The sequence below is a fragment of the Protomyctophum bolini genome (genome assembly GCF_963924005.1).
Source record: "Protomyctophum bolini genome assembly, chromosome: 23".
NCBI classification, from domain to species: Eukaryota; Metazoa; Chordata; class Actinopteri; order Myctophiformes; family Myctophidae; genus Protomyctophum; species Protomyctophum bolini.
Window position 1 is genome coordinate 20230764 of NC_137884.1, and position 19089 is coordinate 20249852.

A 19089-nucleotide genomic window follows, 5' to 3' on the forward strand; every position below is an offset into this window, starting at 1 on the left:
TTAACACACTCACGGATGATTGGATGGTAACGGGGCTTAATGGCTGGAACAACATCCATCTAAACGCATAAGGAGGACATGACATTACAAATAAGACTGTGAAGTAATGCTTCTATAAAAATAAAAAACTGAGACGCTGTGCACAGATTTATATTAAAGTTCCAACAAAGGTAATCAATTATTCAGTTGGCAAAACCTATTTTAGGTTGTGCCGCACTGTCCTCTCACCTTGAGACTATACCTGCTCATGCTTTGACTAACCAGTGAGACGCCTGAGGACGAAAAGCTGCATCTGGCTTGTCGACGGCAGACTGCTATGGGCGAGCGCTCGTGCTTTGGCATGGGGGGGGGGGGGGGGGTCAGATCAATGGAATGAATTCTGAATACTGTACTGGCCATATAAGAAGCATGTCTTGAGTGTATACAGGGTTTGATGAGGGCCCAGGTAGGGCCGGGCTTTCATTTCCGGGCCTGTTGAGAACTCTAGTTTTCGACGGCTGCGGTGCTGCACAAATGACTTTGGGGCAGGCCCGCCTAGAGTTTGACATTTGAATGGACAGGTATAGCCTAAGTCAAAAGGGAGACATCGAAGAGGAAGGATGGATGGGGAAAGATCAACATAATGGAATACCAGAACAGGTTCTGACATATATCCATACATGGAGATCTAAGCGTTTGAGGTTTGAGGTCAGTTGTAGAGTTGCTGGCCAATGTTGATAACATCAGGCATCTCCATATATGGGCTTAACTGCGACAGCAGGTCGCATTTACTATATATGTCATCATCTCCATCCCTAATGATTTCACGAGACCTGGGCACCATATATGGTGCCCGACCAACACACTGATGGTGCCCGACACACTGACGGGAAATGCACGATTCCATTGTTAAAAACACCACGAAGACCCGGGGGTATTTAGGACCATTAAATCAGAGCGCCCAGCGATTTGCAGCAACAGAGCACATTTAGCGATGCGCCAGGTGCCATCTTGGATGTAGCTGAAGTAGCTAGATGTAGCCAAAACACCCCCGAGGCAATCGACAACAACAACAACAACTATGGAATGAATTAATTAATTCCATAGTTATATGTGGAATTGTCCATGGATTCCATATGTACAAAGTACCGTCCTAGGGTGTATGTGTTTATGTGGACAGCACTCACATGTGAGATTCTTAGCGATAGCAAATATCAGACACGCTTAGCCTCCCTCCGCCTTTAATCTCTTATCCAATTTGGAGGCGGACAAAAGCTGATTGCAGAGTTATAGTTCCATATCCTGGACCTACACTGAGATGAACACAACGGGGACATGAATGACAGAGAAGGGGTGAAGGGTTGAGGGACAAAGGGCGAGCAAGAAAAATGGGAAATGGAGTGGATGTCCATTATCACTCTCCCGCTGAGACAGTCACCGCATGCGGTGGTGACAGGTGTGTGTGTGTGTGTGTGTGTGTGTGTGTGTGTGTGTGTGTGTGTGTGTGTGCGCGTGTGCGGCTACGTGCGACGTGTGTAAGTTTTCCGTTTGTGAAAGAGAAGAGAAGAATTTGTCCAGCGGTATCTAAATGAGAATCTTCTCCACTGTCATCTACATTCTGCAGTATAAGCCCCCATTTATCGTCAGGTTTTATCCATGGATCCTTCTGCTTGCCTTTCATTCAAAACGCCTTTCACAGGTAATTCTACATTAGCTGTGGAAACGTCTCCTACTAACTACCGTGGCGCGTGACAGGTGGGAAACGTCTCCTACTAACCACCGTGGCGCGTGACAGGTGGGAAACGTCTCCTACCAACTACTGTGGCGTGCGACAGCTGGGAAACGTCTCCTACTAACTACCGTGGCGTGTGACAGGTGGGAAACGTCTCCTACTAACTACCGTGGCGCGTGACAGCTGGGAAACGTCTCCTACTAACTACCGTGGCGTGTGACAGGTGGGAAACGTCTCCTACTAACTACCGTGGCGCGTGACAGCTGGGAAACGTCTCCTACTAACTACCGTGGTGCGTGACAGCTGGGAAACGTCTCCTACTAACTACCGTGGCGCGTGACAGGTGGGAAACGTCTCCTACTAACTACCGTGGCGCGTGACAGGTGGGAAACGTCTCCTACTAACTACCGTGGCGCGTGACAGCTGGGAAACGTCTCCTACTAACTACCGTGGTGCGTGACAGCTGGGAAACGTCTCCTACTAACTACCAAGGCGTGTGACAGCTGGGAAACGTCTCCTACTAACTACCGTGGTGCGTGACAGCTGGGAAACGTCTCCTACTAACTACCAAGGCGTGTGACAGGTGGGAAACGTCTCCTACTAACTACCGTGGTGCGTGACAGCTGGGAAACGTCTCCTACTAACTACCGTGGCGCGTGACAGGTGGGAAACGTCTCCTACTAACTACCGTGGCGCGTGACAGGTGGGAAACGTCTCCTACCAACTACTGTGGCGTGCGACAGCTGGGAAACGTCTCCTACTAACTACCGTGGCGTGTGACAGGTGGGAAACGTCTCCTACTAACTACCGTGGCGCGTGACAGCTGGGAAACGTCTCCTACTAACTACCGTGGCGTGTGACAGGTGGGAAACGTCTCCTACTAACTACCGTGGCGCGTGACAGCTGGGAAACGTCTCCTACTAACTACCGTGGTGCGTGACAGCTGGGAAACGTCTCCTACTAACTACCGTGGCGCGTGACAGGTGGGAAACGTCTCCTACTAACTACCGTGGCGCGTGACAGGTGGGAAACGTCTCCTACTAACTACCGTGGCGCGTGACAGCTGGGAAACGTCTCCTACTAACTACCGTGGTGCGTGACAGCTGGGAAACGTCTCCTACTAACTACCAAGGCGTGTGACAGCTGGGAAACGTCTCCTACTAACTACCGTGGTGCGTGACAGCTGGGAAACGTCTCCTACTAACTACCAAGGCGTGTGACAGGTGGGAAACGTCTCCTACTAACTACCGTGGTGCGTGACAGCTGGGAAACGTCTCCTACTAACTACCGTGGCGCGTGACAGGTGGGAAACGTCTCCTACTAACTACCAAGGCGTGTGACAGCTGGGAAACGTCTCCTACTAACTACCAAGGCGTGTGACAGCTGGGAAACGTCTCCTACTAACTACCGTGGCGTGTGACAGCTGGGAAACGTCTCCTACTAACTACCGTGGCGCGTGACAGGTGACATCTGCTCCACTGACTGACACACTGTGTACATTGTGCCATTCTGCACTCTGCAGTGGTGGGGAAAGTACTGACATTTTTCACTTACGTAAAAGTGTCAATAGTGCAAAGTAGAAATACTAAATAACTTTTACAGAAGTATTGGCTTCAAAATGTACTTAAAGTACCAAAAGTAAGATTAGTCAAAACCATTCCCCCTTTTTAAATGTTTGTTTGTGGCTTTCGCCTTTATTTTATATTTTTATAGAGGTGAAAGAAATGTACAGAGCAAATACACAGTGTGCGGGTGTATTCTATTCCTTTCATTGATGTCCACTGGCATGTACGCACCTGTGCATACGCCTGATTTCTATGTGCGTACGTTTTTTCCTACAGTTGCTATTTGTATAGAGGGACAGACAGTAGGCTGACTGGAAATGGGGAGAGAGAGATGGGGGGTGTGACATGTAGTGAAGTCCGTCGAACCCAAGGCACACTGCCAGACTGGATTACCAGCCAAGGAGCCTGGATCTGCTGAGCCACGGCCCAGGCCATCCCCCCTTATAAGTCTAAAGGCAGCCAGCAAGGTTTGTTTGTTGTCATTTGTACAATGTTTGTCATGTTTCTGTTAATACTATAGTGTCCGTTTGTGTATGCATTGTAACTATGTACCGGTAGTTCCATGTTTGGTCTGTTTGTGCTGTAAGAGAGCTTGAATAAAACCATCGGTATGCAGAAACACTGTCGTTTATGACTATATGGAGGGAGTGACGAACTCATTTTAGCAAGCCGGTGTATAAAAAACAACAGAACATACTGAACGAGGTTATGCAAGATAAGATAAGCATTCCTTCAGAAATGAAAACCACCTGTGGCGTCATGTCAGGGCTATCCAGACCGTCCCTTATCTTGGCGGCCAGCAGACGAGGGCCTGCCTGGCATTATTGGGCCAGAGTCTTGCAACAACTCATATCCGGCCCGCTTCCCCATCTAATCCCAGACGGATGCAATCTCTCCCATTTTGTGGCTGTGACTCCCCGATGCGAGGTCCCCCCCCACCCGCGAGCACCCACCCCCCCCCCCCCCCCCCTCACGCTTACTTGACACCCCCCCAATGCCCCCCACACACACACACATGCGCATGTACACCATAGCCACACACATCTTCCCGAGGGTTACTCATCTGAATCTGGGAAGCAGGCCACAAGTTATGAGGCGAGCCGAGGCAGTGCCACCGGTGTAAATGTTACTGTTATGTTACTCATATCAGTCTTAACCGGCGATTGAAGTCCCCTAACCTCATATCAGCCTTAACTGGCAATTTACTGTAAGTCCCCTAACCTCATATCAGCCTTAACTGGCAATTTACTGTAAGTCCCCTAACCTCATATCAGTCTTAATAAGTCCCCTAACCTCATATCAGTCTTAATAAGTCCCCTAACTTCATATCAGTCTTAATCAGCGACGTAAGTCCCCTAACCTCATATCAGTTTTAACCAGCGACGTAAGTCCCCTAACCTCATATCAGTCTTAACCAGCGGCGTAAGTCCCCTAACCTCATATCAGTCTTAATAAGTCCCCTAACCTCATATCAGTCTTAATCAGTCCCCTAACTTCATATCAGTCTTAATAAATCCCCTAACCTCATATCAGTCTTAATCAGTCCCCTAACTTCATATCAGTCTTAACCAGCGACGTAAGTCCCCTAACCTCATATCAGTCTTAACCAGTGACGTAAGTCCCCCTAACCTCATATCAGTCTTAACCAGTGACATAAGTCTCCTAACCTCATATCAGTCTTAACCAGTGACGTAAATCACTACGTAGGTCAGTAGACGTGTCTACATGGAGCACTGAATGCTCTGATTAAACGTGATTTTGTGCCTTTCAATGCATTGATTGATTGATGCATTGGAAACGGGTGCCTATGGAGACAAGATGAGCACCGAGCCAAATCTATACTGCCGCGGCGCGGGATCCAGGTGCTAAAGAAAAGAACGGCTGTTTTTTAACACATTAAGAACCGAAGGCTGTCACAGGGCTGGGCAGATATGACAAATAACTTACGAAGACATCACTGACACATTTAATATATTTGTTTCTTTCCAAAAAATGTACAAAATAGCGGAAATATATATAAATAATCTACAAGCGTGACGCGTTGTAAGCTTGTAGTACATCTGCTGTTTCTGCTATTTTTGAAAAATGTTGGAAATTTTTCGACATGAAAACGACTAACCATTGCCCAAAAAATAATTGCAATCATCTCAAATAATTGCATTTAGGTGATTATAATTGTGAGAGGGCTATTTCAAGATTTTTCAAAAAAATATCTGCTATCAAAAACAGCAGATATAAAATATAAAATTAAAATGTTTTTCCCGGTTTTAAGGGGTTAATTCAAGTGGGCATCGACGTGTTTCAGAGGCTGTTCATTATTGCTAATTGCTACTTATTTTTGATTATTCGGGGGCAGGTGCCACTTTAGTGCGTTAACCCATTTTGGGCGGGAACCCCTTTTGGTGTTTTAACTAAGCATTATGTTATACTTTAGCTATTGAAAAATAGCAGATCTACAAGCTCATAGCGCGCCACCGAGTGGCGCGCTACGAGCTTGTAGGTCTGCTATTTCTGAAAAATCGTGAAAATGCGGCACAATTCTTTGAATATATATTCTTTCAGAAGACTTTTTTTTTCAATTTTGATGTCAGGCCTAAATTGGTTAAAGTCTTATCAGGTGTGAAGATATTAAACAAGTAGCGCTGCTCGCTCGTCACCGGGTGTGATTCTTAGCAGAGTGAGCGGAGGCTGAATGTGGGGGGGGGGGGGGGGGGGGCTGGTTGGGTAGAGTATGCAAATTAATCACCAGCACCAGCAGGTTAAATATAGCTAAGCTGTCATCTTACGTTTCCCCCGCCGTCATTTTGGATTTGCCAACGAGGAGGTGCATCCAGGGGTGAACGTCGGCTTAGCTTTACATACTCGACTCGGCGGTGAATCACGTACACCACAACATAAGACAGGGCCACACGCATGCACATGCATACCCGTCTACTGTAAGGGCTCGTCTTTTGCACAAATTGCCATGTGTTTTCTCTATAAATGTTTATCCCCACAATGTTGTAAGCCATTTTTCACTCTGTGCCAATTGCCTATATAAGCTGTAATCCTGGACGCTATACTCTCCCTCAGCCAACGTGGTAAATGGTAAAAATGGTAAATGGTGCATTTATATAACGCCTTTATCCAAGGCGCTTTACATAGATTGTGCAAGGCATTCACCCATTCACACACACATCCATACACCGATGGCAGCGGAAACCATGCAAGGCACCAACTGCACATCAGGAGCAATTAGGGGTTCAGCGTCTTGCTCAAGGACACTTCGACACTAACTCTGGGGGAGCCCGGGTTCACACTGGCAACCTTGCGTTTACCATCCAGCCACTCTACCCCTGAGCCACCGCCGCCCCCACGTGGGGAGAGCCCCGAACTGAGCTCATGCTTCCTTCAATGCATGAGGAGTGAGCAGGCCGCTTCTTATCATCCTGACAGGGGGGGGGGGGGGGGGGGGTAGCGAGGTAGGACGTAGCGAGTGGAAGGAACACGTTATTCCAACCAGGTCTTTCCCCTTCCATCAGGCGCCCCGGATGTTCTGAAAACATGCAAACATGCAAACACTGATGACGCGGAGGAGAGAACACAGCCCACAGCGTCCCCAGTAGAAAACGAACCCCGGACCTCCTAGCTGTGAGCAACAGCGCTTCAAGACTGCCTGATTGTCGAGGTCCTAACGCTACAAAAGCAACACTTGGGCAATCACAGATTTCGCTTGATATTGTTATAGATTGGGAGACAATACAGTCATGGCTAACAACAGCAAGTGAAAGTAGAGTTCCCAAGGATTATGGAGATTTGTCTTTTGATTAAAAAAAACGCTTCATAAATGAGCGATTTATGGCAGAGTCAAAATGCGGTATCCTTACAACCTAAGATGTGAAAATTGATGTGATGATTCAAAACATTAGGGTACTAATTACGAACAATGCTTGACTTGTAGCCTATAATGCCAGGGGTAACACTATAAATCATATCGTTCGGATAGTATAATTAACCGTATCAAAGCACAGTTATTGTATTCATTGTCATTGCAGTGCAAAGCTGCAAACCATCATTAAACAATCCAATAATAGCCTATTCACTTCATAGGCTATTGTGTAGAGTCTGTACTGTAGACTACGTTACAACTTGATTGTGCTGTGTAGAGCAATGTGACATATTTCTTGGAATACCAAACGAGTCGCCTCTTTACCAACTCACCCCGGGCGTACAGCCAGCGGAACTGCGCGGCCTGGTATTCCTAAAATAACCTAAGTAAATTATGCTTAAACGGTTAAACCTAAACTTATTTCTAACCTTATTCTCAGTATAAAACAAATGAAAGAATACAAGAACCACGGCACCGAGCGGTCGGCGGACAAAATCGAGGGGCGAGATGGTTTAGGGGCGACCGTACCCGATACCATGTCTTGCCCCCGTATAGGCCAATACAATGAATGGAGGCTATGAATAAAAATATATATTCTACTGTAGTTTGAGGAACATTTTGATCACAAATAATAGAAAGAAAATGAAACAGTGCAGTGACATCACTTTTGTGTACGTACAGAATATATAACACATCATGACAGTCATGACTTTGGCTTCCTCGCCGTTCTCAAATACACTATAAGACGCGACGACACGGCAGTCCATTAGCGTAATCAGCGTTACCAGCAGCCCAAGCTCGACAATGAAGTTACACCAGGCGCCACCGTGCCCTAGTAGATTTACTTTAGCATGTAACATCACTACAGTTTGCAGGGAATGAGATACACTGAGCCACTCACTCACTCAAGAAAATCCACAATTCCATAATCATTTTCAAACTACATCCACTCGCATTGGTCCCGTTTGTCACCCTGAGTGATATAATACCACTGTTTTGTTACACATGCACGCACCACACACACACACACACACACACACACACACACACACACACACACACACACACACACAAAAGGAGACCGGGGCTTATAGATTTCGCTGGCTAACCATGCAGTCGAGCGATGTGGGGAAGCAAACAAATAAACCCTTCAGCACGTAAAGAGAGGGCTTGATGGTGAGCCAGCGCGCTGGCTCGAAGCTACGCGGCCTCATTACCGGCAACACAGCGCCGCCGCGCTGTGATAACCTCCCCCACCCAGGTCCATTACCCCGTTATGCGGGCACACTCACTTTCTTCTGCAAAACATCATCTGAGACACACGCGCACGCACGCACACGCACACACACGCACGCACGCACGCACGCACGCGCGCGCGCACACACGCAGCACCACTATGGCTGTACGTCCTTATCCTCCATCAAGAGCCACTTAGCTTTTGCGGCCCATGCACACGTAGTCACGTACTGTATACGCATGCCTGCTCACGCACGCACGCACGCGCGCGCACACGCACGCACACACAAAGGGACTCTGGTAAATTTATTGTGGCCCCATACCATGTGGAGGTGAAACATCCAATTTCTACAGAAGTGTATTTTTTTTTAATGGTCATTCATGTGATTTATATACCTTCCACTGAGTGATTTAGCCTGGCGGCTAGAGTAAAGAGCTATTGAGGCAGCCTGTGGGCAGAATGTCTATTCGACTCACCGCTCTTTAAAGCAGTGAGTCACATTCCGCCAGCGTTTATTCCCAAACATCGTTAAGCTCTTTTGGTCTTTTGCATTTGTAAATGTCTCGTTACAGACAGTGGTTCTTCTTCGCAACCTTCACTCTGGGCCACTGAAGCGTATTTCTAACAATCCCCATGCGTCAATATATTTAGTATGTAAGAAGACACATTCCTCATTTCCATTTCATTTTTTTGTGTTAGTGATATTTAACATTAAAATGTCTGAATGTGTGTCAGAAACACTGCCGTAGCTCCTCACTGCTGGCACCAATCACTCCCACTTTTCACACAAGCATTGACCATAATAATATGGAGTTCTTAACGAAGCCCTTTTTTCAATTTAACAAATTATAGATTAATAACGAATTTATTAGTGAATTAAAAATGCGAAAACGCAATGTCAATGACCGGAATTAGACACTCCTATAAGTCTATCAGTGGTTCTCAACCAGTGGTCCGGGGACCACCTGTTGTCCTTGAGGAGGTTGCAGATGGGCCCCATGCAGCTAAATGATGGAGAGTTGGTAACCAAATGGACGCTTATTAGATCTTCAACTCTTTACGGGTCCATTTGGTTTCATTTCACGCTCTCAATAGTCACATTATTGTTAAACATCTGCATTACGTAATTTACAAGAAGCCTATACACAATTAGAGAATGTAACAAAATGTTAGCCGATAACAAAATCTTCTACGTTTCCGAGAGGCTATAATGTCATCAAATGGCGGTCCGTGGCTCAAATTCGGAATAAATAATGGCCTTGACATGAAAAAGGTTGAAAACCACTGATCTATATCAAGGCCAAGGCTAACAACCCTTTTGAATTTCCTTCCTCGCCACAAGACTAAGAAGCACCGACACCAGAATGTTCCACAATAGCACATTTAGAACTGTCCGCCTCCTTAACGCTCCAAAAGGCCACCTGGCAGAGTGAATAATTACTGTGCAGACGTTTTCACACCGCAGCAAGTTCACAATCCATAAGCTCACAATGCGTCGCATCGTGACGCATTGTAGATCTGCTATTTTCTAAATATTCTTTTAATACATTTGAAAACTTGAAATGGGACATTCTGCATAGTGTAAAGTACATTTTGAAGCCAGTACCCATATTTGGAATTCGAGACTTTTACTTGTAACAGAGAATTTCTGCATTGAAGTATTGCTATACTTTTACGTAAGTAAAAATAAAAAGTGAGTACCGGTACTTTAATTTCCACCACTGCATTTGAGGACGTGTTGCCGCCTGGCTCGCAACTGGATTCCAGAGGGAAAGATCTGTGTAAGTGCCAATCGAATGAATTATTTCTGATTATATACATAATGGTTAATGAAAAATACCCACGTCTTGCTTTGTGAGCAGCAATTAGGCATGGTAAACAGGAAGAGGGGGTGGTGGAGAAGACTGATCCTAAGCCATCATTACTTGTCTACTTGTCCACCTCTTCAAGCTCTGCCACACAACACACCATCTATAATTATTGTTATTTTAGACCTGTCCATTGTTGCATCCAACTGCCACACTGTTATAGAAGAAAGACACTTTTAGAGGGACAATACAAGTATACTACACTGAATACAATTTGGCTGTTATTTTTGAAAAATCGTGGAATATGTATTCTTTCACAGTGAACGTTTTTAACTCATACGGTATATCGTTGCTTCTGGGGGGTCCCTGGAGGAACAACATATTCTCAGATGGGGGTCGGCGGCCGAATACAGACAATTCTGGGGGTCCTTGATATGAAAAAGGTTGAGCACCACTGACATAGAAACATAGCTTTTTCAGAAAACTGCCAGGATTCAGAAGCCAATTCTTTAGACTCTGCATCGGGTCTAGATGGATTCAATTATTTTGGGAGCGTTTTTAAGAAAGGTGTGCAGATCTCTTGCTTCTCTTTGAAAATCATTGTCGTCACTCATCACGTCCGTGAATGAAGCATTAGAACATTGTGGCGGGAAAAAAGAACATAACGGTCTGAATCGTGTGTGCGTGTGTGTGTGTGTGTGTGTGCGTTCGAGCTTCGGGCAGTTGGGCTTACAATTAGGAAAAGCTTTAGGTTTAAGGGTTTTGTGTTGGAATTAAGCCTGCTTTAATGGTACTTTAGTTAAGCGGCAGCTTGGTGTGGCACTGCATGTCATGCGGAGTGAGCTAATTGTAGAGACCATTTTACAACAGGTCGTTTAGAGGAAGCAATGGGATTGGTTGAAACAGCCTTCTAGCCGTGCTTCAAACCAGAATCGTGGAACGGCTGATCAAAACAAAGAATTCAGCTGCTCTGTTTTCCCAGAGCATACTTGGTGGCTATAGCCTAGCTAGTTTATTAGGACATTTGTGGTCATAAAAAAATATATGTTTTTTCAGCGATTGTCTTAGTTTTAAGGGTAACTGTTGTATAATTGCAATATTACACTTAACGTCATTAATGCACTTCTGTGCATTAATGACGATAAACCACCCCCTCTCGTGTAACATTACTTTACCTAAGTATTTCCAATATCCAATACGTCTACTCATTACATGTCAGATTCACTTTGTAGATTTTGATTATTATTACAAAGTATATAGTAACCACCACTTCAGCACTATACACTTCGGTCATTTGAAAATAGCCGATCTACAATATAGATCTGCTATTTTCAAAATATTTTTAGACATTATAAAACTTGAAATAAGACATTCTGCACAGTACTTTCTACTTTTTGTACCTTACGTACATTTCGAAACCAATACCTTTGTACTTTTACTCAAGTAAATTTTGAACAGCGGACTTTCACGCGTGACAAAGTGCTTCCACATTGCAGCATCGATACTTTTACTTAAGTAAGAAATGCGAGTATACGTTTCTCAAGCAACACTCCAGTCCATTATGACATTCAGGCCTGATGTCGACATTTAAAAAAAAAATCTTCTAAATCATGACAATTTTCTGAAAGATTTGAGGCACATTTTTACGATTTTTCAAAAGAAAATTCAATAGCTAAATTATAACAATGTTTAAAACACCAAATGGGGTTCCCGCCCAGAATGGGTTAAGACATCCACTTGTATTGGGTTTCACAGCAACAGGGTTTATACGTTCACAACGTGGGCGTACTTACGCAACTGAAAGCTTTTATATTGACGCACTTCTCCGAGACAACAAAAGAAGTCCACGTCTTGAGTGAGTGCGTTCCTTTCTCGTGTCGTGAGTGACGCACCACACCGGGCCACAGCCAGAGGTGTACACAACCCGCTGTCTGTGCGTCATCACCTCAAACACCAACGCACCTACACACGGGCATGCTCTCTCTCTCTCTCTCTCTCTCTCGCTCTCTCTCTCTCTCTCTCTCTCTCTCTCTCTCATGTCTCCCCCCTGCTCCGCTCCCTCCACTGGCTCCCGGTCGCTGCCCGCACAGAATACAAAACTCTGATGCTGGCATTCAAAGCAACCAAAGGTATGGCTCCCCCATATCTTGCAAGTATGATCGAACCCTACAAACCCTCCCGCGCACTCAGATCAGCCAACGCAGGGAAGCTGGAAGTACCCTCACTAAAAACGCCGGGACAACGCTCCACACGTCCCAAACTCTTCTCCCTTCTGGCTACAAAACTGTGGAATGCACTTCCCATTGCAGTCAGAACTGCAGCATCACTCCCAATCTTCCGCCGTAGTCTGAAAACCCACCTTTTCAGACTCCATCATGGCCCATAGCACTTACCCTACCCCCTTAGATAGCATTTCTGTAGACTTAGATAGCATTTGATACAGACTTATAGCATGTTATGTAGACAGCACTAGAATTGCATTGTATATAGTCATAGCACGCCATAGTACATATGTATAGCATAGTAGTATATATGTATAGTTTATATGTATAGTTTCATTATATAGATATTCAACTGTTACTTTCTTAGCTTACGCATGTTTCATGATAAATGCTTTTATGTGATGTATTCCCATGCTTTTGTTCTTGCTTAATGTAAGTCGCTCTGGATTAAGAGCGTCTGCCAAATGCCTAAATTGTAAATTGTCTCTAAATTAAATTCATTGGGGCTTTATTGGCATTTGCATTACAAAAGCAAGTGTGAATGCATGCATTTTTCAGATGGCCTAATCAATTTGGGGGTCCTTGACTGGGAACCACTGCTGTAGCTCTCTCTCTCTCTCTCTCATATCCACACACGCTCTCACAGGCACACGTACACACACACCAAAATCATCATCATTTTTCGACCGCGGTCAAGATCGTGGATTTCACAATATCACGCCAGACTTCCCGGTCCTTCATTGCCATCCCCATTGTCAGCTCTGTAGCAGTGGCCGGCAAACTGTGTTCTTCTGAATCGGACTAGTGAAGAAACACGGGGAAGGTTGCCGTATATCAGATTAGTCGATGGGTGGCTCTTCCAAGATAGATTTTGCGCTCTCATTAGAAGGCGGGTGTAAGTGCCTTCCAACCGTTTCTCTAGTTTCTTTGAAAGTGTCCATGTCTCGGAGCCATAGAGTAGAATCGGCTCAACGGTCGTCCTAAATATTTTTACTTTAGTTTTAACATCTTACTAAGGCAGGATGACCAGATCTTATGCATGTCATTGCAGGCTGACCAGGCCATACCCTTCCTAGTTTGAAAGTCCTTTTGGGAAGAAGATATAATATATGAACCCAAATACTGTTTCAGAGGAGTGTTGTTAAGTGTTTTTATAATGTGGTTATTGTTGGATTTGCATATATTTACGTATGCAGTTTTCGACCAACACAGTAGGAGGCCTGCTCGAGAGACTGATAACCACGATGTCATCACACACACTCACACGCACACGCACACACGCGCACACGCACACGCACACGCACACACACACACGCACACACTACCGGTCCTCCCAGGACCGATTCCTCCACCTCTCTCTCTTCCCACTTCCTTCTGTCGATCAAAATAAAAGAGCCAGATTCCCCCCGGGGTAACGACGTCCCTCCGCCCATCAGCTGGCCACCCAATTACCATGCACCTGGGTCCAGTCCACTGCTCGCCTCACGGATCAGAGCGCCGCGGCCACACCAGCCAGTGGTGGAAAAAAGTACTCGCATTTGTTCCTCGAGTAAAAACGTATCAATACTGCAATGTAGAACTATACACCGTTACGAGTAAAAGTAAAAAAGTGTTGGTATCAAAATGTACTTCAAAGTACTTCAAATATTTTTTAAATGGCAGATCTACAAGCACACAATGCGTCGACGCATTGTGTGCTTGTAGATTGGCTATTTTCACCGACAAGAAATGTATACCGAAATGTATATAGGGCTGAAGTGGTTACTTATATGTTTTGTAATAATACAGTAATCAAAATATACAAATAACCAGTAACTAAAGTTGTCAAATAAATGTAGTGTAAAGTAAAAGTACAATATCTGCCTCTGAGATGGATAGTGGAGTAGAAGTAAAAATGTGTTGGAAATTTCAAAATACTTCCAGTAAGAACCTCAAAATGTTACTTAAGTACAGTATATAAATGTACTTACTTTCCACTACTGGTCTCCGTCTCGGTAGACGGAGACTATAACCGCCCTGCGGTGCCACTCTGATGCACATTAAAAAAGCCCAGAGAGCTTCTATTCCCTCTCATCCTGTCAGACTGGCATGGACAGCCGTGTGGCAGGAGACCCGAGACCGCCCCACTTGGCGGCGCTGCCATTTCACGCTGGCCCAGCTCTCACCTGGATGCATCTGCAGAGTTGTTGATTTTGACGGCTAATTTTGATTTGGAGTTTTCTACCGTTGATTTTAAACTCAGATTTTACTGACACACAGTATGTTGAAAATAGCCCGATCTACCAAATCTACCAAACATATACCGTAATGACTTGTCTTTTACCGTATAGTTCTACTGGATCTCTTCTCCATTGGTCCCCTCCCTAACATTTAATGTAGTTTTTATCTGTTGACAAAATTGTCAGTATATTTAGTCATAGTTTTAGACATCATAGCTTAGTTTTTATTTTTGTTTTATTCAGTTAAATGAGGTAGTGGACGACACATTGTCATAGTTTTAGACTTTTAGTCGATGAAATCAACACTGGGTCAATGATGTGCCATAGGCTTGTTAAAAACATAGCACCAACGCTCTACACGTCCCAAACTCTTCTCCCTTCTGGCTCCTAAAACTATGGAACTGCCCATAGCAATCAGAACTGCAGAATCACTCACAATCTTCCGCCGTAGTCTGAAAGCCCACCTCTTCAGACTCCATCTTAACCCGTAGCCACTTGCCGTAGGCTAGCACATGCCCTAGCCTCGACAACCTTACAGGCGTATGCAAAGGCTCAATTTATGTAACTTAGATAGCATTTTATGTAGACATAGCACTCCATATAGTGTACACGAATACGCATAGTTTCATTGTATACCGGTACATATGATATCCCACTGTTAGACGGATGTTAGGTTCTTAGCTTCCTTATGGTTATTGATGACTATTGTTTATGTTTTTGATGTATTCCACACGCACGCACGCAGTACACACATCTGGTGCTCCTCACCTGACAGGCCTCCGACGTCCATCTTCTTGAGGTTCTTGGCCTCCAGGATGACCACGGTCAGTTTGCCGGCGGTGGGCACGTATCGTAGAGAGCAGCAGATGTCTCCTAGCCTCTCTTGCTGTGGGACAGAACCGTGGTTAGTTAGTTAGTTAGTTTCATTTATTGTCCACGTGTGGAAATCTGTCTTCAGTCTCAAACAAACAGCTACAACAACAACAATTACACAATTATTTTTCATGGCAAAAAATGCAGGACAACAGTGGCAAATACATTTAAAAACAACACATCTAGCGAGACATGGTATCATTTAGTGCCTTAATGGCATTTGGGATGAAGGATTAAAAAAAAAATGTTACGCTTATCTTTTGGTACTTTGTACCGTCTACCAGAGGGAAGTAGTTCGAACTCCCTGCAGAGTGGATGAGAGGAGGTCATGTGGTATCTTGACAGCTTTTTTCCCGAAGTACTTCCTTGTATAGATACAACTTAATTGTTTCTGTCTCTTCCCAAAGATTTTTGAGGCTATAGGTTCACTATTTGCTGCAGCTTGCTTATTCCTTTTACATTAAGATTGCCATACCACATTGCCATGTTCAAAGTCAAGACTCTTTCCATGATATGCTTGCTCACTGGTCAGTATTTTCACTGAAATTGAGCTTGCTGTCAATATATGTGCCTAAGTATTTCAAATTGTCTACTACCTCCACTATTTGTCCACTAATTGTAATGGACTGCACAGGTTCCTTTTCATGAATGACAAGTTATTTAGTTTTTGTCACATTGATCCCTAAGGAGCTTTTATCACACCAGTTCTGAAGAGATGACACTCTGCATGCTTCCTCCCCCGCTGTGTCTCTCTTCTTCAGTAAGGCAACCAGGGCCATATCATCCGCATATTTGAACAAATTAAACATAACCTGGTCTAACTGTAATTCATTTGTATATAAGGAGAAAAGTAAGGGGGATAAGATAGATAAGATATTACTACAAGTATAGTAGTTCTGACCAAGCAATTGGTCTCCAGCCGAGCGGAAATGAACATGACCGCACACCTAGCCGTTAATAGAAGATTTTGAGTTTTGTCAGAGCAGCAGCATTATTGGCTTAGGAATAGAACAAAAAGGGAAGTTCTACGCTCCTGTATTTTAACATCAGAGACAGATATTAAGGTGGTACTTGGAGAGCCACATATTTTCTGAGGTGGTACTTCAGTATAAAAAGGTTGGGAACCATTGGGCTAAGGGCTCTAAATCTATCCATCCATCCATCCATCCAACCATCCACAGTAGATGGTCAGAATCACGCATAGTTTGTAATGTCAAGGATCCCGAGTTTGGTATGCATCTTAGGCCACGGAGTGTACAATTATTATTTTTTGATTCAATGTTTCCACTCTTGGCGTTACAGACCCATAAAAGGGGTCCATTTGGTTCCTATTCCATTATTGTATCATTTAACAAGGACCCCTGGGGGTCCCCCGCCCGGACCCTACTTTGAGAACCACTGTCATTTGGAACAGAATGTGAAGTGATTCATATTCCTGCCACATGTTGCCACATTAGAGATGCCACATTAGATGTCACCAAGAAGAATGAATCAATATAACTGTTAACTACTTTACGTGTAGGGCATACATGGGGCATACACGTGCGGCCCCCACCTTCACTTAATGTGGCCCTCAGAATATTGATTTCATCTGTTACAATTCCCAAACATGCAAACATGACCCGCTTTGATTATTTCAGTCTAAATTAGTAGCTTAATAACTAGTATTAAAATGTAATCTTTTTTTTAACCCATTTAGACCGTACGACGCGTGGGAACGTCATAACTAATCCAACGGTTTGTCCTGGTTTTTCTTTTCTTTTTTAGTTGGCCTCTCCATCGTCAAAGTTGCCAACGCCTGATGTACAAACTGTACATCAGACACAACTATAGTATACATTATGGATCATGGACATGGGTTCATGGTTCCACTGAAACATCTCCAATTCGTTTTTCCCATATGCGAATCACAAAAATATTTACATCAATTATTTTAAGCCTAGAGTAGTAAAGTAAATAGTAGGCTAACTAAAAGTTTTCAAATAATTGTAGTGTAGTAAAAGTACAATATTTACTAATTGTACTTAAGTACATGTACGCACTTAGTTACTTTCCACCACTGGTGTATAAACCACTTAATTAGACTTAATTTGCTTCACATGCTCAAACACCACAATGAAATGACCTTAAGTAGATTTTACAGGCCGGGGCGGCGGTTTAATCAACACGAAAACACACGGACGGACAGACCGAAAGGGAGGGGGAGAGAGAGAGAGAGAGAGAGAGAGGGTAGGTTTAATTATGCTGCAGTCTAGAGCAGCTATAGTCAGTCATCAAGCCTGTGCTAATGTATTCTATGAACTGTAAAAATGCCCCGCTGCTACCGTTTGACCTGAGGGGACGTCTCTGGAGCCTGCCACTCCATGCTTGACCTTAAAGGTCAAGCATGGAGTGTGGCTTTCACTGTGTGTGTGTGTGTGTGTGTGTGTGTGTGTGTGTGTGTGTGTGTGTGTGTGTGTGTGTGTGTGTGTGTGTGTGTGTGTGTGTGTGAGTTCAGTCACATAACTGAGAACATACCCAAACCTCTAAAGCAGTGGGTTTTCAACCCCTCTTCATATCAAGATCCATTATTTATTCAGCATTTGAGCCACAGACCACCATCTGATGAGATTTTCGCCTCTAGATCAGACCCAAAACTAAAAGAATATTTTGTTTCGTTATCGTCTCATGCTGTATCGATGTTGGTACCGTTAGGGAAGATAACAGGCGGGGCGGTCCAGGCGCATGCCACATATAGGCTCTGGCCTGACGGCGCGTCGCGTGTTCGAGTCCACGTTCATGACGGACTTTGCTGCATGTCTCTCCCCTTCTTTCTCTCTCTTTCCTGTCAATCTTCACTTGAAACTGTCAATAAAGGCAGAAAAGCCAACAAAAATAAACCTAATCTCTAATTGTGTAGCCTTCTTGTAAATTAAGTAATAAAGATAACTCTAACTCTAATTTAACTCTTGAGAGTGTAAAATGAAACGAAATGATTTATTTGGTTTCATCTTTCACTCTCAAGGGAACCCCGTGTAGTGTTTTAAACATTATGTTATAATTTAGCTATTGAAAAATAGCAGATCTACAAGCTTGTAGGTCTGCTATTTTTTTTAAATCGTGAAAATATTTATTTTTAGAAAACTGGAGCATTTAGAAGATTTATTTTTAATTTTGAGGTCAGGCCTATGGCGCCACAGCAGTGATGTCATACTAAGTATACGGTCTACCCTGGAGATTGAGAATTAGAGAGTAACTCCAGACACAGTAGCATCAACAGCTTGTAGCATCCAGCAATACGTTATAAATCCCCAGGGCTCAAGCTTTATACAACCTCGGCCTAGAGAGTCATTCCAGACACCACAGAATGTAACCAAGGCTCTCTCTCTCTCTAGGAGCCTAGTCACGTTAGCCTGATTGTCAGACTCTGAGAGCCTCCAGCTCTTGAGTCTGACATTGGCTCCTGTCTGAGCGATTTACGAGGAGGAGGGCATTTGATTTCCCCTCAACCAATCACTGGGGATCAGCGAATCTACCTGTCAACAGTGTTTGAGGGATTTTTTGAGCAGCATTTGTTAGCGAAAACAAAATACAACGCATACATTTA

At 44.2% G+C, this 19089-nt stretch overlaps 1 protein-coding gene across 3 annotated transcripts in view; it reads right to left on the reverse strand.

Moving 5' to 3' along the window:
• Nucleotides 1–19089, reverse strand: part of syt1a (synaptotagmin Ia) — a 205970-nt gene that overhangs the window by 7286 nt on the left and 179595 nt on the right. For all 3 annotated transcript variants that reach the window (XM_080757570.1, XM_080757571.1, XM_080757572.1), the window contains one exon: nucleotides 15399–15516. In XM_080757570.1, the coding sequence (XP_080613696.1) occupies nucleotides 15399–15516 (118 nt within the window). The remainder of the gene's footprint in view (nucleotides 1–15398; nucleotides 15517–19089) is intronic.